Raw genomic sequence first — 24220 nt, 5'->3', positions numbered from 1 at the left:
GCGAGTGGGAGGAGTGGAAGTTGGAGCCCAACAAAACCCCGCACACCGCGCTCGGTGCGGCCAGACCGTGCGCAGCGACCTCCACGCAGGTGGTCGCGCCGGTCCCCACCACGATGTTAGCCAAAGTTCTCCTGATCCTCCTGGGCACGTCCATAATCCTCCCGTCTAGGTGAGTCTCCAGCCCGGGACCCAGAAGCCCTCCGCGCCCAGCTCCTCCTCCCCTGGAGCTGGACCAGCTCCCCGGACCCCTGGGTCCCTGCGATCCTCGAGCCCCGCGCCCACCTTTTCCCGGCCACTGCGCGGGCCAGCCGGGCCCCGGGGCCCGGCGACGCGCCACCGGCCTCCAACTCGCTCCCTGTAGGATGGGGGCCCCAGACCCCTGAGGGGGCGCCCAGGAAGGAAGGCGGGAAGCCTGTTCCCTGGCCGCCCCGCGCCCCAGACTCCCGCTCTCCAAAACCACGGCGAGGGCCGGGGGACTAGCACGCTTCTCCCTCCTTGGATCTTCCGTTGGAAGAGGCTAGCGGCCCGCGGGGTAACTGGCCGAGGTAGGCTCGTGCTTCTGAGGCCGAGGTGTGGGGGTGTGGGGGGAGGCTTTGGGAAGATGGAACCCGGGAGGGCGCCCGGGCTTGGGGAGCCAAACTGCGCCTAAATGCTGGAGCGTTGGCTTGCGTGTCCTCTCGAATTTCTTTTTCTGAGCGCCTACTAACTACCAGGCACTGCGCCAGATAACTCTGACTTTACTTGCTTCCCTTCCCGCCGCTCCTCTCATTGCCAGTCCCAGGCACGAGCCCCAGTTTACTCCAAGGATTCCCGCCCGTTATCCAGCCCCCTCCTCTCGGCCCAGCCTCCCCTTCCTGCATCCACCGCCGCCCCCCCCCCGACCCCTCACCCCCCACTCCCCACCCCCACCAGCACCAAACACCCTACTGGGTCTCGGACTGACCGAGCCAGACGCCAAGAATGTTATTCTCTGAGGTCTGAGGTTTGGGTCCCGGATTTCCATCCCCACCCCCTTTTCCAAAGGCTAACAGCAGGTTTCCCTGGAGCAGCCAGCTTCCCTCACACTTTCTTCTGGCCCCAGGACTTCGCTCAGAAGGTTGTTCCCTGCACTTCTGACTTTTTAGAGTAGAAAATGACTGCTTCATATTTTTGAGACAGTTTCCATTCCACAAGTCTCTCTGTCTTGGTTCTCTGTTTTGGACAGAGGGGAGATGGCTTCTCCTCTCACCCCACAATGCTTCAGCTCCTCAGGGGAGGGGCTGTAGGGCTCGCTGCTGGCTCACCGGAGCCCTGGGGTGTGGGGGTTGGCCTCAGCAGGGGCTTGGCAAATATTTCTGAATGCGTGCTAGGAATTTCCAGTCATCCACATCCTTCCAGATATGAATTGGACTGTTTGGGAGAGCTGGCATGGTTACTGGCTAGGGCAAAAGAGGGGTCTCGGAGTGGGGGCAAAAGGAAGAGGGGAGGAACTGGGAAGAACAGCTAGGAACAGGGGCTGTTGACATGGAAACTACTCTTGCTGTCAGGGGAGGGGGCAAGGGAGGAAGGGCCCAGGGAGGAAGGGCTGCAGCAAGTGGTGTTCAGACACTGTCAACATGGCAACCCATGATGTCAGCAAAGAGCTAAAGGTGGCCATGCAGTGTGTTGGCAAGAGACACATCGAACCAGGAAACCTTGCTCTGGTCCAGGCTCAGCCTCAAATGGTGGTGACTTTGGGCTCAGCCCTTTCCCCACATGGGGCTCAGTTTCTTACCCGAAAGGTTAAAAAGAGGGCTGATTTGGGGGGAAAAAAACAAACAAGCCAGTGGGCCCCCTCCTGGAGCTTTGCCAGTCCCCTCTTCCTCTCCTTCCATCACCCACAGTTAGTTGGAAGAGCATCCTCACTAGTGGGAAGGGGTGCGGAGTTCCAGCTCCATCTTGGACTATTGCATCTAGAGGGATGTGAGTGCATGAAAAGTCCCCATGGAAAGATTCCACTAGCCCAGTACATGAGTGTTTTTCAAGTTTTTATTATTTCTAGCCCTGAAAGGGGGCTTAGTGGCTGGCTGAGGAAAGGTATGCAGTGTCAGCAGCTCCTTAACCTCAAGGATCCCACGATGAGCATGTCTGTTTTGTTTGTATTTTTACTGGTGAAGGCTGACTGGAGAATTACGACAACCTCAGGACCTTCTGATATCATTTTCATCGCAGACATAGTTTGGGAGCAGAGGGGCTTCAGTGATCCCTGGGCTTTTCTTGTGTGCCTCTTGAACGTTGGGGCTCTTGTTGTTGGCTTCAGACATTTGGGAGGAGCTGCTGCAGGCTCTTGGGTGGTCTTGGCTGGCAGTGCCCCATCCTGATTATACCGTGCTCGTGGCCACGTCACCCAGGCCTCTTCTCCCTCTCCCTCGGCCCCTCCAAAAGTCAGAGGACTGGGGGGGATGGATGCCTCAGCGAAAGAGGACATTTCTGCATGTGTTATTTGGAAACGGAAACTGCCTTTCTCAAGCCCAGCTCTTCCCTTGCCCACAGTGGGAATTAACCACTTCAGACATGAAAAATGGCATAAATCTGGCACATCTGTATGCCAGTTAGGCAATTCTAAGAGCTTGAGATACTGCAGGAAAATGCATTTAGCTGCACAAGTTGTCAGGCCCCTGTTCTGCACCACAGAAGCCATGCCTGTGGCTTCACCTACTCCCCCCTGCTGCAAGCTTTACCACATGCCCTCCCAGTACACTCTCTTACCCAAAGCAAACCACTCTTCTGCTTTACAATATTATAGACTAACTTTGCCGATGGCTTTCAAAAAAGCTTTTAATTTTGATTTTTTTCAAAAATACATAAAAGTACATACAGTAGAGTGAAACCCCATGTACCCAACACCAGCCCTGTTATTACCAATTCACGGCCACACTTCATCTCTCTATCCCCCACCACTCTCCATTTCAGCTTAAATTATTCTAAAGCAAATCTCAGACATCATATCATTTCATATGCAATTATTTTAGTATGCATTTCTAAATGCCAGGACTCCAAACACATAATAAAATACCACTATTATGCCAAAAAAATTAGAATGAATTTGTCATGGTGAAGACAAAATGGGATTTTTTAAAAATAAAGAATTACCATAAAGGAGGGATAGTATGGAAAGTCCCCAGAGAGCAGAAAGATTTAGAAGAAATTAACAAATATAATCTGTTGCTGGCTCAAAATTTGCTCTATCCAGTGTTCGAATCTCCCGTTGTGTCATAAATTTTTTTTTTGTTTTGTGTTGTGTTTTAGTTTGCCTTTGCAAATCAGGAGCCAAATAAGATCCATACATTTGCAGATTTTTATCAGCATTTATTTTTCAAAACACTTTTTTTTATTGAATTAGAACGTATATACAGAAAAGTGCTCAAATCATTATTATGTAGCTGATGAGTTGTCAGAAAATGACCACACCGGTGTTAGTACCCCACATCAGGCACTAGAACATGACTGGAATCTCAGAAGCCCCCTGATGCCCACTTCCTCACTGCAAAAGTACCAGGACTCTTAACTTCTAACACCTTCGGCGAGCTTCCTACATTGCCAGATGGCTTTTTTAATTTTCATTTTATTTAATTTAATTCTTATTTTTTGGCTGTGGCACTCATGCTGAGATCTAGTCTACCATCTCTCCTAGAAGACAGTTTCCGAGTAATGGACTCCTGACTTTCCTCAGTGCTCAGAGTTTCCCCTCACTCCCCAGTTTCCCACTGCCCCCAATTTGAAAGCAGTGAATATCACAAAAGCAAAGAAATGCAGAATATTCCCACGGTGTCCTGGTGTCCTGGCCCTCCGTGGGAGAGGCTGTTCTGGCTTTCCCGAGCATTCCTCAGTGATCCTGGCCCCCTGCCCACCCATTTGCTCCCCAGTGGTGCTGGTCAGGCCGACTGGAGACCAGGGTTGGTAATGGCAGCTGATTGGCCAAAGCTCCTACAGCAATATCTCCTTCATCTTACATTGAGAAGTTCTTTTAAAATCTTTTTTTTAAATCTTTATTTATTTATGATAGTCACACACACAGAGAGAGAGAGAGAGAGGCAGAGACACAGGCAGAGGGAGAAGCAGGCTCCATGCACCGGGAGCCCGACGTGGGATTCGATCCCGGGTCTCCAGGATCGCGCCCTGGGCCAAAGGCAGGCGCCAAACCGCTGCGCCACCCAGGGATCCCAAGTTCTTTTAAAATCTTTAGCTTGGTTTTGTTACTGGGATTTTTTTTAAATAAAGAATTACCATAAAGGAGGGATACTAGGAAAGTCCCCAGAGAGCAGAAAGATTTAGAAGAAATTAACAAATATAATCTGTTGCTGGCTCAAAATTTGCTCTTACCAGTCACTCTTTATGCCTTGGGATACAGATTTATGTGGGTTTGCTTCTGTCCCAAAAGGCCTCAGCCAGGGCCCCTACAGAGTGGAGAACAGAGCTTCATTTTATGTTTGTTTTTATGTTCTAGGAGCGAAGGACCTCATGTTGAATCAAAAAGTGCACCCTCTGCCCGTGATGATGTGTATGGGCCTCAGCCCCAGGCTCCTGAAGAGAAGCTCCTCTCTGAAGAAACAAAGTCCACCATGAGGCTTGGCAATCTGCCAGCAGCCACTCACATCCTGAACAGTATCCTGAATAATTATGACCACAAACTGCGCCCTGGCATAGGTGGTGAGTAGCAGAACCTAACTCTTCCCCCTCGTGGAGTGGGAGGGTGAGGTCAAGGGGTGGAGAATGAGTGTGGGCTATAGGTGAGGGCAGGAACATCTGTTGCTGATATCAACTCTAGTCTCAGCACTGCTCTTGACCTTGATCTAGACTTTTTTTTTTTCCTTTTCTCACCCTCAGTTTTTCCAACTCTATGATAAGGTGAGTAGACTAGATCAGTGACCTTCAAGCTATGGCCAGCTCTTAACAGTCAATGAATTGGATCTTAAGATGAAAGAACAAAGAAAGAAATAGGATTGGATGTTGAAACCATGTCCCTAGTCATCACCCATATCCCTGTTCTCCCCTCTGACCATGCTGCCCCCTGTCCCATGCCCCTGTTTGACACTTACCTGTGCCACTTCTGCTTCCTTTACAGAAAGGCCCACTGTGGTCACTGTCGAGCTCTCTGTCAATACCCTTGGCCCTATCTCTATCATGGACATGGTGAGTACTGATCTTTTTGTAATTAGAGTGTCTCATAGCCCAGGGTGCTGACCCATGGGGCCTTTAACATACTTGTTTTTTTTGTTTTTGTTTTTTTTTTTTTTGGTTCTGTGTCTCCATAAGAGTTTTTGGTTTTGGTTTTGGTTTTGGAGCAGGAGTATTGAAACCAACACTGACTCTGAAAGGTGGGAAAAGGTAAATCCCTTGCTGCCTGAAGAGGACATTCAGAATCCTGACCATATCTTCTAGTCTTCCATTCAAGATAAAAATAATAAAGTAACTTTGAACACCACAACAAAACGGCTCTTTTTTTTCTGACAATGGTTTCTATAGACTTAAGTCTAGAGTTACTAACTATTGCTGTAAGACTGCTTTTCTCCTGTTGGCCTGGTTCCCTCTTTCCTTTTCTGTTGTCATCATTCTAGTGTCAAGACTGTCCTCAGGGAGCTTCTATTATCTCTCCTTGAAATATGCAAAAGTCAAAGTCGCTGCCTATGCTAGTCTACGTACTGACCTGGCCTCGTGTGTGATGTGCCTCCTGCAGTTCTAACCTGGCCTACAGCCTGAAGTTCAACACTATACTCTACTGGCCAAGGCCCTCCATGGCTGGAGCCAATTGAGGCTCTGGTTTTATTTTCCTCCCCACTCCTTTAGAGACCGCGTGTGCTCTAGTCACACTAGAGTATGGGTGTTACCAAATCACCTTGTACCTTTGGGTCTTTGTTCAAGCTATTTCCTGCTTGGAATGCCACTGCTGTAATTTTCTACTTGCCACAAGCCTTATCCTTCCCAGCCCCTCTCAAATGGCATCTCTTCCACGGCATCTTCCTTGACCTCCACAGCTATAAATTGCTCCCTTCATACTCACACCATTCTCCTCTCTTTAGGATTCATATTTTTCTAGCTTATATCAGAGTTATTTACCTGATCTTCTATACCTCATTGTACTGTAATTAGCTGTTGTTTGTCTGCCTTGCTCTCACCATCATGGTTTCCTTGGTATCAAAGACTCAGTGTATGCTAACTGCGGAAATGAATTATGAAAGATGTCCTATAGAAGTGACTTGTTTTTCCCTGATACCTAACAAGCCCACGGGATACGGTCTAATAACTTAGCAGTCGCTGAACCTGGCATGCAACACAGAACTGGTCCAAAGAGGAGCCAACAATTTGATTTTCTTTGGCCAATAAAGTGCTGCTTTAGCCTAGGCCAAGTGCTGTTAGGAGATGCCAAAGACTCATGTGGTATTAAGTTTCCCCCAAGAAGCCTGGTCTTTTACATAATACCAAATAGTGCTTTACAACTGTGGGAGTTCTCAGTTCTTGTACAGTCTACTTTTCCCTTGTGACACTGGAGTTTTGTACTTGGTAAAGAGGGAGTGTGTGTGTCTTTCTCACACAGCCAATGAACAGAGCATACTTGTCTCCTTGGATCCTCACGACAGCCTGTATGGCTGGCAAGGCTGCCATTAGGATCTTCATTTTACATTTGAAGCAACTGGGTATCTCAGCAAGCATTCTGTTACAGGAGGGGTGTGGTTGTTTGAATAGAGTTCCAACACCCCTCAGTTAATCAGATGTTGTGTAGAGCATAGGAGTAGTCCTTAGAGAGAGAAACCTGAGCCCATAGCATGGAGATTTAAATCAAATGTTTCTACCTGTTTCCTGGTTAAATTTTTGAAACACCTAGCCTGAGCTTAGAAGTCAATGACCAGTCTGGGAATGACTGCCCATCATAACATCAACAGTTGCTAAGGCTTCTTCTTGCTGTGATAATTGTTGTGAGCAACCCTAATTAAGCCAATTCCTTGACACTGAATTTCTAGATTTTCAGGTGAGCTAAAAAAGATGTACAGCCTAAGCTCCCTTGTCAAACTGAGGAAAAATTGAACTCTTAGTTATCAGTTGCTGTGTAATGAACTTACAATTGGTATCTTATTAAATAGAAATTAAATGCTCATTTGAAACACTATAACATACAGCAGGAAAACAGCCTGTATTGGGGAGGGAAGACTTCCCCTAGCTACCAAGCAGTTCACATGGCCTCGGAATGAAGGAGACTCCATAAGCCAAGTTGGAACTGCCAGCTACTTGGGACTGTAGAAACACTCTGAAGGCCACCTATGAAGGCTGGCAGGGCTGGATGGGGCAGAGCTGAGGGCTCCCATGTGGATGATAGCTTGGCTTTTTTTCTGTCTGCTTCTCTGGATTACTCCAGGGAACCTTCTCAGTCTGGAAGGCCAGCTCTTGGCAGTTTGGCAATGGCTCTCATCACCTTTTGGCCTGGGCCACAAAGCCAAGCTGGGATTGTTTAGACCTTTCCCCTGGGGGCTCTACTGGGTGGTGTTCATTGTTGGATGGAGGATAACTCAGGAGAAAGACCTAGGAATTCTACAGGGGAAAATTGGACCTAGACATCCAAAGGGATTGTTGGTGCAAGTGAAATAAGTACTAGAGAGGGAAATCAGTGAAGGCTGTCCCAGGGCAAGGTCATAGTAATGGTGTTCTAAGCACCAGAGCCAATATGCTGCCATTAGCTATCTGTGTGACTTTGCACAGGCCCTTTTCTCTCTGAGCTTCAAAAGTAAAGGAGGTTGGGCTAGCCCTAAGGTTCCCCCTAGGCCTAGTTCTGGCACTTGCTTTTCACACTGCTTGCAGTTCTACTGCAGTCTGTTTTTTACCCTTCAATACCAGGAGTGCGAATCTCTAGCTTCTCATGCTTCTTCCTGTTAAACATCCTTCTCATGTTTAACAGTTTATGGGATAGGCAATATCACCTGGAGATCAAATAGTTATGGGTATAGCTATGCAGATGCACAAGCACATTCAGAGGTTAGGTGCCCTTGTTTAAAAGGAAAAACAGAGATACCTGGGTGGCTCGGTGGTTGCGTGTCTGCCTTCAGCTCAGGGCATGATCTTGGAGCCCGGGGATTGAGTCCAGCATCAGGCTCCCCCTCAGGGAGCCTGCTCCTCCCTCTGCCTATGTCCCTGCCTTTCTCTCTGTATCTCTCATGAATAAAAAAATAAAATATTTTTAAGAAATAAAAGGAAAAACAAAACAATTATTCAAAAAACATGAGACTAAACACACACTTCTCTTATGATTCAAAGCACTTCATTTTTAAGTATAACTCTGGAGAATGAAGGATTGAGGTTAATTAACATTTGTGCTCCCCTAATAAAAGCTGAAAGGGGAAACTCCAGCATATACAGCCAAAGGGGTGTGTGTTTATAAATGTTCAAGATGATTTTGAGTTGAGATCTTTGGTTTGTATGGAAATGTGGGGGCTGAGAGGGTGTTAACCTGGCTGGAGTAATCCCATAACCCTACAAGGCAGTGGTGATGTGATGAGACCAGTCTGTGCAATTAAACCACCATTGCCTGTCTGTTTCAAGATGAAATGTGTCTTCCCTGACTGTTGTTTATCTGGGAATGTTCCTTTCTTTTGAGAATGTCTGGAAATAGATAACTCCTACAGTATAATTCATGCTCTTTTCCTCTGTGCAAACCTAAGTAGGTTCCTATCTACTTGATAGACTCTTCACAGGATGGCATGAGAATATTCTTTGCCTGTATAGCTCTAGGTGTGTGCTTTTCTATCAATCCCACCAGGAATACACCATTGACATCACCTTCTGCCAGACCTGGTATGATGAACGCCTCCGTTACAATGGCAGCTTTGAGAGCTTTGTTCTGAATGGAAACATGGTGAGCCAGCTTTGGATCCCAGACACAGTCTTTAGGAATTCTAAGAGGACTCAAGAGCATGTGATCACCATGCCGAACCAGATGGTTCGCATCCACAAGGATGGCAAGGTGTTGTACACAATTAGGTATGTCAAGCCTCTGGAATATTACCTCTTGGGACTCTTTTCACCAAAGAACCATGGACATAGGTTTCATCCCGAATGATACTTCTAAGGGCCTTTCCAGCTTTACTAGACCATGAGTTCTACCCCCTTCATGTATAAACACAGACACTGGCCTCAAAATAGAAAGATTACTTAAGTCCAAACACCAAGTTCATGGCAGAGCTGGGACTCGTACCCAGTTAATTGCCTCCCAGTCCATAGGTCCCCACACTAGAGTATGACTGCATTGCCTGGACAATTCCATCCCAAGTGGGCACTGGATGTAGAAACACGTCCACGGTGGTGGAATTGTCCAGGCGGAGCAGCAATACAGCGGTTGGAAAGACACCTAAGAGCAGGCTGGACATTTGAATGCCTGGTGGGAGAAGGTTGTATATCAGTGGTATGAGGTGGGAAGGTGGTACAGAGTGGGAGAATGTTGGGAAGTCCTGGAAGCTGGGATGGGCAAACAACAAAAGCCCATCTAAATTGGTCCACACATTTCTCTGATGATGGAAGCCAAAGTAGCCAGATACTTTCAAGCTGTTCTTCCACTCTTTTTGTCTCTCCTTTGAGCTCTTTGTTTTAAATCCTACTATTGCCACTCATCGGTGGTGGTTCCCAGGCCCAAAATGGGTGGATACCTAAGTGCTCAGGGCCAGCCTAATGAGGCTCCTTTCTCCCTTCCAGGATGACCATTGATGCTGGATGTTTACTCTACATGCTCAAATTTCCAATGGATTCTCACTCTTGCCCTCTGTCTTTCTCTAGCTGTGAGTACCTTTTTAGGTCTCTGGGGCCCCAGAATCATACTGAGCCCCTTCTTTTTCCTCATCCTTACCCTTTACATTTTTCTGCCTCTGCTTTTCTCCTAAAATGGTGCCAGATTTGCCCAGAGCCTCCTCATCTCCTTTCCTGCTGACAATACTGTGTTGCTTCACTGGGCCTCGTGTTGGGCTCTTCCCTCTTCTTTTCACCCCATCTCAAGTCAGTCACACACCTCTGAAGTATAATTCAAGTATGTCTGCTCCTTTCCATTGCCACTGTCAGTACGTTGGTTTAGGTCTTTGCCATCTCCCACTTGGGCTTTCACAACACCTTCACTTTAAAACTGAACATGTCCAGAACTAAATACATTGCTTTCCCCCCGTCTCTACCCCCCAAAACAAATGTGTTGCTTTTGTGTTCACATTTGTCTCGTTGAAAGGCACCATCACCCTCTCAGTTTCCCAAGCCAAGAACTTTGATGCTTCTTTCTCCATCACCTCCTACATCTAATCAATTGACACATATTATTGATTTTCCCTCCTGAGTGTCTGTTGATCCTATCTATTTCTGCATTCTCATTGCCACAGCTTTGATTCCTACCTTCATTCATTTTATTGTGCGCAGATTCCTGCACTGGCCTCCCAAAACTGGTCTCCCTGTCAACAAACCATCTTCATATAATGACAAGGGTGACCTAGCTGAAGCATCATCTAGACCAGGTCATGTTTTAGTTTTGAATCCTCCCTCAACTGTCATGGATCAATTTCAAATTCTTTAGAATGACCCTCAAAGTATTTCATTAACTGGCCCCTATCACTCATTCCTGTATGCTTCATCCAGCGTCTGTGAGCTAGCCATCCTGAACTTTAGGCATTTCCATAATCCATCAGGCATTTTCACCTTTCTGTGCATAGAAAACCCTCCTCACCTTTGCAGCCTCACCCATACAGAGAATATTTACTTAGCTTTTAAGATTTATTGGAAATGTCACCTGCTATGAAATCTTTGTTGAGTGTATCCCCAAGTGGTCTTTCATCCTTCCTGTTTTTCTACTACTGTCCCATGGGTGGAAGTTTCCCAGCAATTTCAACAATTACAAATGTATACTTACTATCTTACTCAATAAAATGTGAATGCTTGAGGGCAAGGTGTCTGCCTTGCTCATCTTTGTGTTTCCAGCACAGAGCCTGGTACTAAGGAGTGCTCAGTAAATGCACGTATTGAATGGACTTCAACAACAAGGTAAGAGAAGCAAGGTCCTACAGCTGGTGAGGCCAGAGTCAGGACTCCAAGGCATTGCTTAGACTCCATGTTGGTAGAGACAGCTGGGCTTCCCAGTCTCACACGACCCTCCTTCCCATGTTGCTTTACAGTTTCCTATCCTGAGAGTGAAATGATCTACAAATGGGAAAATTTCAAGCTTCAGATCGATGAGAGGAATACCTGGAAGCTCTTTCAGTTTGATTTTACAGGAGTGACCAACACTACTGAAACTATCTCAACCCCAGCTGGTACGTACACTTTTGAAACCAGAGCGAGGCAGAGGCCCAGGAGGGTGGTGAGGATGACTGGAGGTGGCCACATATAAATGTATGTAATCATCCCATGGAAATATTGTAGAACATGACTCCTGTCTTGGAAATGCTAAGCACTTACAACTGTTTGCAGAGGAAACTGAGACTTTGTAACTACATCTCAGTCTCATCTGCAAAGAAGTAAGTGCTTTGCCAAGTCCCTCAGAGGACAGGTAAGTAGCTAAAGTTTTATTGCTGTCAGGATTTGCACCTAGCTCTATCATGCCGACCCTTCAGTTTCTAGTTATTTGCTACAACCGGCTTATTTGGATGACTGGGGAATTGAGCTCATGTGAGTTCTCCATACCCAGAACCAATCCAAGCTGGTTGAGTGGGAAACAAAGTTGGCCCTAGTGGGAAGTGGAGGCTAGAGTTATAATGTCGACTGGGTGAGGGCTGGGATGGTATGGGGGAAGTTTCAGCTGTTACCACTGCTACTGCGTCAACATTTATTTTAAAGAAGCAGCTCTGAGAAGGACAGACTCCCGCCAAAGGCTTCATGGTGGATTCAACGTGGACATGGTGACCATTGGTTTCCTGACTTTGTCCCTGACAAGGACTAAGGGGGGGGGGGCTGGATCTTTTCCACATCAGCTTCCAATCAGATATGAGTGTCTTTGCTTGTGTTCCTAGGTGATCTCAATGAGAAGCTAAGGGATCTCCCCAGGGTTGCTCCTGGAGCATCCCTGGAAACCCTCTTCACACTGACCAAGTCAGGGCAGTGGAGGCACTGCTCTCATCGTTTCAAGAATGCAGATGGAACCAGTCACCAAACCAGCCATTTACCATAGGAGTCTTGCTTTGCTTCTGTGTGGCTAGGCAGACAATCTGCTTTTGCTTTACTTACTGAGTTGGTCACTGCGTGAGGAATAGCTCATGCTCATCCAGCTAGAGCTTTGCTTACACAGTACTAGGCCGGGGCAGGGGTGGGCTGTTTTGCAAATGCTTTTCTTTTTCTCGGGCTCTCTGGGTAAGCAGTTGTGCCACCTTTGACTCGGGATCCTTGCTCTTCTGCCAGCTAACCATGGGCCTGCCTCTTGCCTTTCTGCACCTCAGTTTTCCCAGACAGGTGGGGACCCATCATCAAAAGCGGCAGAAGAGACAAGGCCCAGGGGCTTTCAAGTCACTAGTGGTTCCGTTTAGTAGATGATTATGCATTGTTTCAAAATGGTGCCCTAGTGACTGCAAAGCCCCAGAGCCAGCATCATCAGCAAAGTAATGGCAATAGGTAAGCACTGGCCCTCCTTGGGAAAGAGGAGGGCTCTTGGGGGAAAAGAAGGGCTTCTTTTGCTTTTACTAGAGGCTATTTGTTCTTGAATTATTCTTTCTCTAGCATCATAGTTCTTTTTGAGGCTGGGCTCAAACTCTTCCTAACAGCCTCTGGGCAGTTCTTTGTATCTGAAGCAGATTTATGTACTTGGTTCCTAAGGGTTCAGAATGTGGTGGTAGCTTGCTACTTTGGTCACCTAGGGCCACAAACCAGAGAATCTCTGGTTCAGAAGGCTTTCACAGAGTCCAGCCTTGCCCCCAGTGAGTGAGTTAAGTTTCACTGGTGGCTGTTGAGACTCTGATGGATCTTACCCATGATCAAGACTTCCTTTCTCACAAGGGAGCTTTTTCCTTCTCTGAAAAACTCTGTCCATCAGAAAACTTCCCGTTCATCTGAAATTGGAATTTCTGCAACTCTTACCCATTGGAACTCTTTTTCCCTAGAACTACTGAACTTATGGTAAACCCAGTCACTCTTCCATGGGGTCAAGATTAAAGGACCAGTATTTTGGTCCCAGCCCAGAGTCACAATCTTTTATAGACTCTACAGTCTAGTTCCTTTTCCTTCCTTTTCTTCATGGCTTTGGGCTCACTCATTCTGCTAGTCCAGTCCTCTGGACTAGACTATTAAATTATTGTTCCTCTAACAGTGCAGTGTCCAACTCTGGTCTGGCCAAATGACAGAAAAGCAGAAGAATCTTTAGTTTTTGGTGGGGGGTGTTTGGCTTTGGCTTTAGCTCCTTAGCCCCAGATATGTATTTTCCCTTGCCCATCCTCCTTTATTCCTCGGGAATAAGAAATCATGTGTTAGTATCCTTCCCTCAACTTTCAGAGACAAACTTCCATATCTTGAGAAGTGAAGAAGGTTGTTCTTTGGCTGGAATAAATAAAATAAACATAGGAAAACCTGATAGGATAATAAATCTCAAAACAATAATATATGTCTCACAAGGAGTGGTTGTAGCTAAATAGGGGTGTCTTAAATTGCAGTCAAGACCCTGGGGCAAGAGAACAAGAACCCGATAAATATGTTCTGGCCAGTGGGCAAGTGTGAGTGGTTCCTGCTGCAACCCTGGGGGAAGAGTTCTATCCCTAAAGCTACTACTCTGAATACAGATATTCAACTGACCCCAAGCCACATCCTTGCCTTTTTCCAGAAGATTCTGAGAACTCTTGCCCTTTAAGCGTCAGTGCTGCCAAGGTGAGTAGGAAAGGCTGCTCTCCTCGTTTTGCTCCAACAGAGAGCCTGGCTACACAGGTGATCTACTTTCCAAAACAATAGGACACGTGGACATGTTAGTGTTCTGGTCTGTTTTACAAAGCTATTGCCAGACAGTAGTAGCAAGAGTCACTGAGCATCTGCTAGGTTCCAGCCCATGCTGGGCTAGGATGGGCAAGAGCCAAGCCACAGGGCTTATGTGAGAGATTTAAACCCTGACGGGGTTTAAAAGCCTACCTAACTCAAAGCCAAGAAATTTTACAGCATCACTTATGTAGAAGTTTGGAACTTAGCTTCACTAAGGAGCCAGAATTTGAGCTATCACAAACCCTATGTGATATTGAAAATGAAATGGAAAGTCTTGGGCTCAGGAAAGCCCCCAGAATCTCTAGAGTCATCATGGGCAGAGTGTTTGGGATGAGTGTGTCAGAGTATAAGGCAGCACGAATGGTATAATAGAAGATGCCAACTAGAGATGTAGGTTGTCATTAGGTACTATAAGAGCCATCACAGTGTAGGGGAAGAGCCAACATTAAGGACATGATGCCCCAATTTTCACTTTAAGCTAATTCTTCTATTTTCCTGAAACACTCAGCTTGAATTAAGGTATAGACTAAGAACAAGGAGTCTATAGTTTGGATAATGATGCAAATATGCAGGCTAAGTCAGGGAATTTGAGAATACATGGCATTAGCTTACAGGGAGGTGTGTATGTGCAGGTGTGTGTAAGATGTCAGTCGGAGCCAAGTCATGGTGGGCCTTTAGTGTCAGGTTAGACTGTCCATTTGATTCTACAGCTGTTGTGGAATAGGGAACCATCAGAGGTTTGGGAAGGGCAAGTGATTTCTTTTGGCCTCTGATACAACAGTGCTAACTAAGGCATTTTACCAGCATATGAATGAATAGGAAGGAGGTCAAATGGATCCTGTGCTTCCCCCACCCACCCTCGGCTTATTCTCTGACAGTATCCATTGTAAAGGCCAGTGGTACATGTGTCAGTCCATGATTCTGCAGACTAGATAGGGTACCTTGATGGATATGAAGGTCTGGACATTAGCCATGTGGCCCTGACAGATAGTAGGATGAGTTTTTCACTTTTCTAAAAAATATATTTATTTTTTAATAGAGTTCAATTGGCCAACATATAGCATAACAGCCAGTGCTCACCTGCCAAGTGCCCCCCTCAGTGCCCGTCACCCAGTCACCCCAAACCCCCACCGACCTCCCTTTCCACTACCCCTTGTTCATTTCCCAGAGTTAGGTGTCTCTCATGTTTTGTCACCCTCACTGATATTTTCACTCATTTTCTCTCCTTTTCCTTTATTCTCTTTCACTATTTTTTATATTCCCCAAATGAATGAGACCATATAAGGTTTGTCCTTCTCTGATTGACTTATTTCACTCAGCATAATACCCTCCAGTTCCATCCACATCGAAGCAAAGGATGGGTATTTGTCCTTTCTAATGGCTAGTAATATTCCATTACATACACAGACCACAGCTTCTTTATCCATTCACCTTTCGATGGACACCAAGGCTCCTTCCACAGTTTGGCTATTGTGGACATTGCTGCTGTAAACATTGGGGTGCAGGTGTCCGGGCGTTTCACTGCATCTGTATCTTTGGGGTAAATCCCCAACAGTGCAATTGCTGGGTCATAGGGCAGGTCTATTTTGAACTCTTTAAGGAACCTCCACCCAGTTTTTCAGAGTGGCTGCACCAGGTCACATTCCCACCAACAGTGCAAGAGGGTTCCCTTTCTCCACATCCTCTCCAACATTTGTTGTTTCCTGTCTTGTTAATTTTCACCATTCTCACTGGGGTGAGGTGGGATCTCATTGTGGTTTTGATTTGTATTTCCCTGATGGCAAGTGATGCAGAGCATTTTCTCATGTGCTTGTTGGCCATGTCTATGTCTTCCTCTCTGAAATTTCAGTTCATGTCTTTTGCTCATTTCATGATTGGATTGTTTGTTTCCTTGCTGTTGAGTTTAATAAGTTCTTTATAGATCTTGGAAACTAGCCCTTTATCTGATACGTCATTTGCAAATATCTTCTCCCATTCTGTAGGTTGTCTTTTAGTTTTGTTAACTTTTTCTTTTGCTGTGCAGAAGCTTCTTATCTTCATGAACTCCCAAATTCATTTTTGCTTTTGTTTCCCTTGCCTTCGTGGATGTATTTTGCAAGAAGTTACTGTGGCCAAGTTCAAAAAGGGTGTTGCCTGTGTTCTCCTCTAGGATTTTGATGGATTCTTGTCTCACATTTAGATCCTTCATCCATTTTGAGTTTATCTTTGTATCTGGTGTAACAGAATGGTCTAGTTTCATTCTTCTGCATGTGGATGTCCAATTTTCCCAGCACCATTTATTGAAGAGACCATGTTTTTTCCACTGGAAAGTCTTTCCTCCTTTATCGAATATTAGTTGACCATAAAGTTGAGGGTCTACTTCTGGATTCTCTATTCTGTTCCATTGATCTATGTGTCTGTTGTTGTGCCAGTACCACACTGTCTTGATGACCACAGCTTTGTAATACAACCTGAAATCTGGCATTGTGATGCCCCCAGATATGGTTTTCTTTTTTAATATTCCCCTGGCGATACGGGGTCTTTTTTTGATTCCACACAAATCTTAAGATGATTTGTTCTAACTCTCTGAAGAAAGTCCATGGTATTTTGATAGGGATTGCATTAAATGTGTAAATTGCCCTAGGTAACATTGACATTTTCACAATATTAATTCTTCCAATCCATGAGCATGGAATATTTTTCCATCTCTTTGTCTCTTCCTCCATTTATTTCAGAAGTGTTCTATAGTTTGTAGGGTATAGATCCTTTACCTCTTTGGTTAGGTTTATTCCTAGGTATCTTATGCTTTTGGGTGCAATTGTAAATGGGATTGACTCCTTAATTTCTCTTTCTTCAGTCTCATTGTTAGTGTATAGAAATGCCACTGACTTCTGGGCATTGATTTTGTATCCTGCCACACTGCCGAATTGCTGTAAGAGTTCTAGCAATCTTGGGGTGGAGGCTTTTGGTTTTTCTAGGTACTGTATCATGTCATCTGCAAAGAGGGAGAGTTTGACTTCTTCTTTGCCAATTTGAATGCCTTTTATTCCTTTTTGTTGCCTGATTGCTGAGGCTAGGACTTCTAGTACTATGTTGAATAGCAGTGGAAAGAGTGGACATCCCTGTCTTGTTCCTGATCTTAGGGGAAAGGCTCCCAGTATTTCCTCATTAAGAATGATATTTGCTGTGGGCTTTTCATACATGGATTTTAAGATGCTGAGGAATGTTCCCTCTATCTCTACGCTCTGAAGAGTTTTGATCAGGAATGGATGCTGTATTTTGTCAAATGCTTTCTCTGCATCTATTGAGAGGATCCTATGGTTCTTGTTTTTTTTCCTGATGATATGATCAATCACATTGATTGCTTTACGAGTGTTGAACCAGCCTTGCATCCCGGGCATAAATCCCACTTGGTCATGGTGAATAATCTTCTTAATGTACTATTGGATCCTATTGGCTAGTATCTTGTTGAGAATTTTTGCATCTGTGTTCATCAGGGATATTGGTCTATAATTCTCCTTTTTGGTGGTGTCTTTGTCTGGTTTTGGAATTAAGGTGATGATGGCCTCATAGAGTGAGTTTGGAAGTATTCCATCCCTTTCTATCTTTCAGAACAGCTTTAGTAGAATAGGTATGTTTTTTTTCTTTAAACGTCTGATAGAATTCCCCTGGGAAGCCATCTGGCCCTGGACTTTTGTGTCTTGGGAGGTTTTTGATGATTGCTTCCATTTCCCTCCTGGTTATCGGCCTGTTCAGATTTTCTATATCTTCCTGTTCCAGTGTTGGTAGTTTGTGGTTTTCCAGAAATGCGTCCATTTCTTCTAGATTGCCTAATTCATTGGTGTATAGCTTCTCATAATAAGTTTTTTAAATCATTTGTATTTCCTTGGTATTGGTGGTGATCTCTCCTTTCTCATTCATGATTTTATTAATTTGAATCTTTTCTCTTTTGTTTCTAATAAGGCTGGCTAATGGTTTATCTATATTATTAATTCTTTCAAAGAACCAAATCCCGGCTTTGTTGATCTGTTCCACAGTTCTTCTGGTCTCTATTTCATTGAGTTCTGCTCCATCTTTATTAACTCTCTTCTCCTGCTGGGTGTAGGATCTATTTGCTGTTTTTTCTCCAGCTCCTTTAGGTGCAAGGTTAGCTTTTGTATTTGAGTTCTTTCCAGTTTTTTGAGGGATTGTGATGTATTTCCCCCTCAGGTCTGCTTTTGCTGTATCCCAAAGATTTTGAACGGTTGTATCTTCATTCTCATTAGTTTCCATGAACCTTTTTAATTTTTCTCTAATTTCCTTCTTGACCCTTTCAACTTTAGCAGGATTGTCTTTAACCTCCATGTGTTTGAAATCCTTCCAAACTTCTTCTTGTGGTTTAGTTCTAGTTTCAAAGCATTATGGTCTGATAATATGCAGGGGACAATCCCAATCCTTTGGTATTGGTTAAGACCTGATTTGTAACCCAGTATGTGGCCTATTCTGGAGAAAGTTCCATGTGCACTTGAGAAGAATGTGTATTCAATTGCGTTTGGATGTGAAGTTCTGTAAATATCAGTGAAATCCATCTGGTCCAGTGTATCATTTAATGCTCTTGTTTCTTTGGAGATGTGCTTAGAATATCTATCAATTGCAGAAAGCGCCGTGTTCAACTCTCCCAGTATAATTGTATTATTATCTAAGTATGTCTTAACTTTGGTTATTAACTGATTGATATACTTGGCAGCTCCCACATTCGGGCCATAAATCTTCATGATTGTTAGGTCCTCTTGTTGGATAGATCCTGTAAGTATGATATAGTGTCCCTCTTCATCTCTTACTACAGTCTTTGGGATAAACTTTAATTTATGGGATATGAGGATGGCTACCCTTGCTTTCTTTTGAGGACCATTTGAATGGTAAATGGTTCTCCAACCTTTTATTTTCAAGCTGTAGGTGCTCTTAGGTCTAAATTGAGTCTCTTGTAGACAGGAAATAGATGGGTCTTGCTTTTTTATCCAGCCTGAAACCCTGTGCCTTTTGACGGGATCATTAAGCCCATTCACATTCAGAGTTACTATTGAAAGTTATGAATTTAGTGTCATCACGATACCTATTCAGTCCCTGTTTTTGTGGATTGTTTCCTTGGACTTCCTCTTTCTTTTTTTTTTTTTTTTTACTTCCTCTTTTTTTTTACAGAGTCCCCCTTAATATTTCTTGCAGAGCTGTTTGGGGTCACATAGTCTTTCAGTTTCTGCCTTTCTTGGAAGCTGTTATGTCTCCTTCTATTCTGAATGAGAGCCTTGCTGGATAAAGCATTCTTGGCTGCAGGCTCTTCTCATTTAGGACCTTGAATATATCCTGCCAGCCCTTTCTGGCCTGCCAGGTCTCTGTGGAGAGATCTGCTGTTAACCTAATACTTCTCCTCATATAGGTTAGGGATCTCTTGTGTCTTGCTGCCTTAAGGATCTTCTCTTTATCTTTGGAATTTGCAAGTTTCACTATTAAATGTCTAGGTGTTGAGCGGTTTTTATTGATTTTAGTGGGGGATCTCTCTCTCTCTCTCCTGGATCTGAATGCCCATTTCACTTCCCAAGTTAGGGAAGTTCTCAGCAATGATTTGTTCAAATACACTTTCTGGACCTCTGTCCCTTTCGGTGCCCTCTGGAACCCCAATTAAACGTAGATTTTTTTCTTCTGAGGGTGTCATTTCTTTCCCTTAACCTTTCCTCATCATCTTTTAATTGTTTTTCTCTTTTTTCGTCAGCTTCCTTCCTTGCCATCAACTTGTCTTCTGTGTCACTCACTCATTCTTATACCTCATTAACCCTCGTCGTTAAGACCTCCTGTTTGGATTGCATCTCATTTAATTGATTTTTAATTTCAGCCTGATTAGATCTAAATTCTGCAGTCATGAAGTCTCTTGAATCCTTTATGCTTTTTTCCAGAGCCACCAGTAGCTTTATAATTGTGCTTCTGAATTGGATTTCTGACATCAAATTGTAATCCAAATTCTGTAACTCTGGGAGAGGATACTGTTTCTGATTCTTTCTTTTGTGGTCAGTTCTTCCTTCCAGTCATTTTACTCAGTGCAGAGTGGCTAAGAATAAGTTGTCCTGGAAAAAGGTAGGAAAAAGAGGAGAAAAAAGGGGGAAAACAAACAAAAAACAAGAAGGGGTATCCTCTGATTCTATATACTGTAAGTCCGTCGATTTCCCCTGGAACTTTCCAGCGCTGCTCGGTGGAGAACTTGCTCTTCCCCTGTCTTTCCAGCTGGTCTTCCGGTGGAGGGGCCTGCTGTGCTGATTCTCAGGTGTGTGCACCTGGGGGAGCTGCCCCGCCCCCTGCCAGGTGCACGGCTCAGTGGGAGCTGTTGACCCTGTGAGGCCCCTGCTCCTTGGCAGACCCGCTCAGTCCCAGGCACAAGGTGACACCAGGAGGGACAACAGTGGTGGCAGCCAGTTCTCCAGCCCTAGAGTCAGCTCCCGCAGTAACTACCACATCTCCCAGTCTGTAGGGGCCTGGATGCTCTGGGGGCGGGGGGCGCTGATCTGCACAGCTGGGGGCCACCAGGAGGCCGGAGTGTCCTTGTTGCCCTGTGTCCTCCCGGCCTCCGCTGGTCCCCGGGGGGAGGATTGCCGGATCTTGGGCTGTATCCCGCAGCCCCCTCCGCTTGGAGCCGCCGACGGAGCCACCACCTGAGCTGCTCCCCGGCCCCACTGTGCGTGCACTGCAGCCCTTTAGGGAGCTCGGCCGCAGAGTGTGGCACGCTCTCCCCAGGGGCGCTGCTTCCTCTGTTAGTGACCCCGGGAGTCTGAGGGCTCCACTGCCCCTCCTGGGATCCTGCTCGAGCTCCCTGGGAGCGCCTTTCGATCTGGGAAGATTGGTAAAGTTCCTGCTTCTCCAGGACTGGGCTTTCCTGTCCTGGGGGCTCTCTCCCTGCTCTTCGGGGAGCGCCTCCCCCTTGGATGCTTATTTATTTATTTATTTATTTATTTACTTATTTATTTATTTCTGTTCCTACCTTGATAGAAGCACGAACTCTTCTTGCTGTAGCATTCCAGATGTTCTCTCTTTAAATCGGGGGCCGATGTTATAGGTTTTCAGGATGGTTTGAAAGTTATCTAGGTAAGTTGGTGGGTACAGGTGACTTGGGGACCCTATTCTTCCACCATCTTGCCCCCGAGTTTTTCACTTTCATCTGATACTTTTGCCACCCTGAGGAGACAGATGTGGGATATGGGACAGTGAGCTGAGAAAGAAGCAACGACATTTCTGGCCCTGGCTTAGCTCTTAACTGACCATGGGTCGTGCAGTGAGCCCCCTCTCTGGGTTTCTTCTGATTCTCTGTATGTGGCATTGGCATAATGTGCCTCTATCTTAGGACTGTGGTGGGGATTTATTGAGCTGAACAAGACCCTTAATGTGTACATTCTGCCTTGAAGGGACTCTCATGTCAGTGCTGTAATGAAGTGGTATTTTTGTCTTCCAGGTGATTTCACGGTCATGACACTTTACTTCAATGTGAGCAGGCGGTTTGGCTTTGTAGCCTTTCAAAACTACGTCCCTTCTTCTGTGACCACAATGCTCTCCTGGGTTTCCTTTTGGATCAAGAGAGACTCTGCTCCAGCCAGAACCTCTTTAGGTAAGTGGGTAATATACACAAATTGGCACAGAGTTGCCTTCTCAAGGGTCCTTTCAGCAGTGTAATATACGGATTGGTAGCTAAGCCCACCTCCACTACTGTGCTTTCACAGGGATAACCTCTGTACTCACTATGACCACCTTGGGCACCTTTTCCCGTAAGAATTTCCCACGTGTCTCCTACATCACAGCCCTGGATTTCTATATTGCCATCTGTTTCGTCTTCTGCTTCTGTGCTCTGATGGAGTTTGCTGTGCTCAACTTCCTGACTTACAACCGGACAAATCCCCGTGCTTCTCCAAAACTTCGCCATGTATGACCTGGGTATGGGAGTGGTGGCAAGCTTTTGGAGTGTGGAGGCATGCAAGTGAGGGCACTGGGGTTCATGGCACATGGATGGCCAGCTCACCAAGTGATGGGAGAGGGAACCTGAGGTGGGGGGGTGGAGTTGAATATACTTTCTGATGTCATGCTGGGAATGGGGGTGGTGGGGGGAGATTTAAAAATGTGCCAAGGACAAAGCCTCCAGAAACCCTGAGGCAGCACCTAGACTTGATTCATATTTGTTTTTTTCACACTTCTTCCCTTGTCTGTTCCAGCCACAGATTCGTGCCCGCTCCCGTACCCCTCCCCGTGCCCATGTCCACCAGCATCCAGAAGCTTTTGTGTGCCAGATCGAGGACTCTGAGGAAAGTGATGAAGAGGAGGGCCCATCTTGCCCAGCCCAGCAGTCTCTTAGCCTAGATACCACCCAGAGGCCTGGTGGTTGCTGCAAGTGGTGCAAGAAGTATTTTTGTATGGTCCCCAGTTGTGAGGGTAGCATCTGGCAGAAGGGCCGCCTCTTCATCCACATCTACCGCCTGGATAACTACTCACGAGTTATTTTTCCTGTGACCTTCTTCTTCTTCAATGTGCTCTACTGGCTTGTTTGCCTTAACTTGTAGGTGCCAGCTGGTACCCTGTGAGCAACCTCCTCAGTTCCCCAGGAGGTCCCACACCCCTTGTCAAGGGAGTCAGAGGGAAGCAGCAGCAGCAGCAGGAGCAACAAGAGAGTGTCCTTCCTTCCCCATTCCCTAAACACAAGCCTGTGAATTGCTCTTTCCTGGCCCTCCCCCCTACCTGACCCTTTTACTGACCTTCGATGGCAGCCCACTTTGAGTAAAATGGCCCACCTCTCTATTCCTCAAGGAGCGTTAATTATTCTCAGGCTTAAATATAACAGGCTGTCAATTACTAGCTCCCTGAGACCATGCCCGTGTATGAGTAGGTCAGCCGTCTCCCAGTGCTGATACCCACTGCCTTTATCCAGAAACAATACTGCCTTTGTGGTGCTCCAGGCCCAGCTCTGGCCTCAGCCTCAAAGTGCACAGACAGCTGCTTGCCTATTAGTGACATCTCCTTAAAATGCTGGACAGCATTTTAAAGGGGGAAGGGGACTCTAGTCTTTAGTTCAGATTATTATATTCTTGGTTTTGTCTTCCTGCCCTCCCTTCCCCTACAGATAGACACCAGTATTATTCTATTACAAGGAGGGGAGGCAGCAATTGAGCCTCTTTGGGATAGTATCTCCCTCTGCTGCTATGCCACCTCCTTCTCCCCGCATTCCCTACCTCCATCCCTCATCTGCACTACAAATTCAACGCCTTGCATCCATTGGGTATCTATTTTTGTGTGTGGTAATAGTAATGACCCCTTGCTTTATATGCCACCTTTTTCCTCTTCCTTGACCCCTGTGACGTTATCTGTAACTTCCCCAGTGGCTTTCCCAGCCCCGACCCAGGTGCTAGGCCATGGTGACTTCTTGGGGCCAAGACACTAAGAGAACTTTGCTTTGCAGTGGACATTACTAGCACAGATTGGTGCCCTCTAAAGGCACAACATAAGAGTTTTGCCACTTCCTTGGCCCCTGGACCCATGAGCCAGTCCACTCTTATCCTGGGGCACTCACAATCACAATCAACGAATTGAATTCCCTTAAATTTGTATAGCACTTTACCTTTTGCAAAGCACTTTTGACAAATTATTTCTATTTTGAGCCTCATCATAGCCCTGGGATATATTCAGGGCAGGGTTCTCATCCCCATTTTGCAGATGAGAACCCTGAGGCACAGATTTCTATGGGACTGTGGATCTCACTGGAAACTACTCAGGAGCCCACTGTCACCTTCTAGACCACATGACAGGGCTAGGCAGCTCTGTTCATCATGGTTTGATTCTATAGCCTCTGCCAACACCCCAGTGGCAAGACCCAGAATGGCAGCCTCTTTTCAGCATTGGCCTGCTCGATTCCTGGGCCCCCAAGACCGAACCTCTCCTGGCTCTGGTAACCCAGTGAGGTGAATTTGGACACGCCCCAATGCTTGTATATGCTGAATGAAATCTGTGTCTGTATTTTGCTGGGGGGTGGGTAGGGTAGGGAGATACATCTGCTTTTTGTCACCATCACCTGAAAAGGGGAAATGTATCAATAAATATATCAGCAAAGCACAGAAGGTGTAGCTGGTTTCTTAGGCATTCAAGTTTGTTCTCAGTTCAGGATTTAAATCTCAAATAAATGACCCAAATTTGTCTGTTCCCCTCTTGCATCCATGACTCCCAGACCTACCAAGCATGTACCATGAATTCTCTGTTAGTGGAAAAGTGAAGGAAAGAGGGTGACCAAGTGGATGGCCCCCTTTTACTGTTTCACTTACTTGCT

The 24220-nt window shown here is 45.8% G+C and overlaps 1 protein-coding gene across 1 annotated transcript; it reads left to right on the top strand.

Moving 5' to 3' along the window:
* GABRE (gamma-aminobutyric acid type A receptor subunit epsilon) lies at positions 1-24014 on the top strand. The gene is made up of 9 exons (XM_025460686.3): positions 1-169; positions 4466-4668; positions 5084-5151; positions 8765-8985; positions 9694-9776; positions 11145-11282; positions 21371-21523; positions 21636-21835; positions 22122-24014. The coding sequence occupies exons 1-9, from the start codon at positions 114-116 to the stop codon at positions 22464-22466; spliced, it is 1467 nt and encodes a 488-aa protein (XP_025316471.1). The 5' UTR covers positions 1-113; the 3' UTR covers positions 22467-24014.
* The last annotated feature ends 206 nt before the right edge of the window (positions 24015-24220 follow it).

This window comes from Canis lupus, chromosome X, assembly GCF_003254725.2.
Source record: "Canis lupus dingo isolate Sandy chromosome X, ASM325472v2, whole genome shotgun sequence".
Classification (NCBI taxonomy): Eukaryota; Metazoa; Chordata; class Mammalia; order Carnivora; family Canidae; genus Canis; species Canis lupus.
This window is presented reverse-complemented; position numbering and strand designations above follow the sequence as displayed.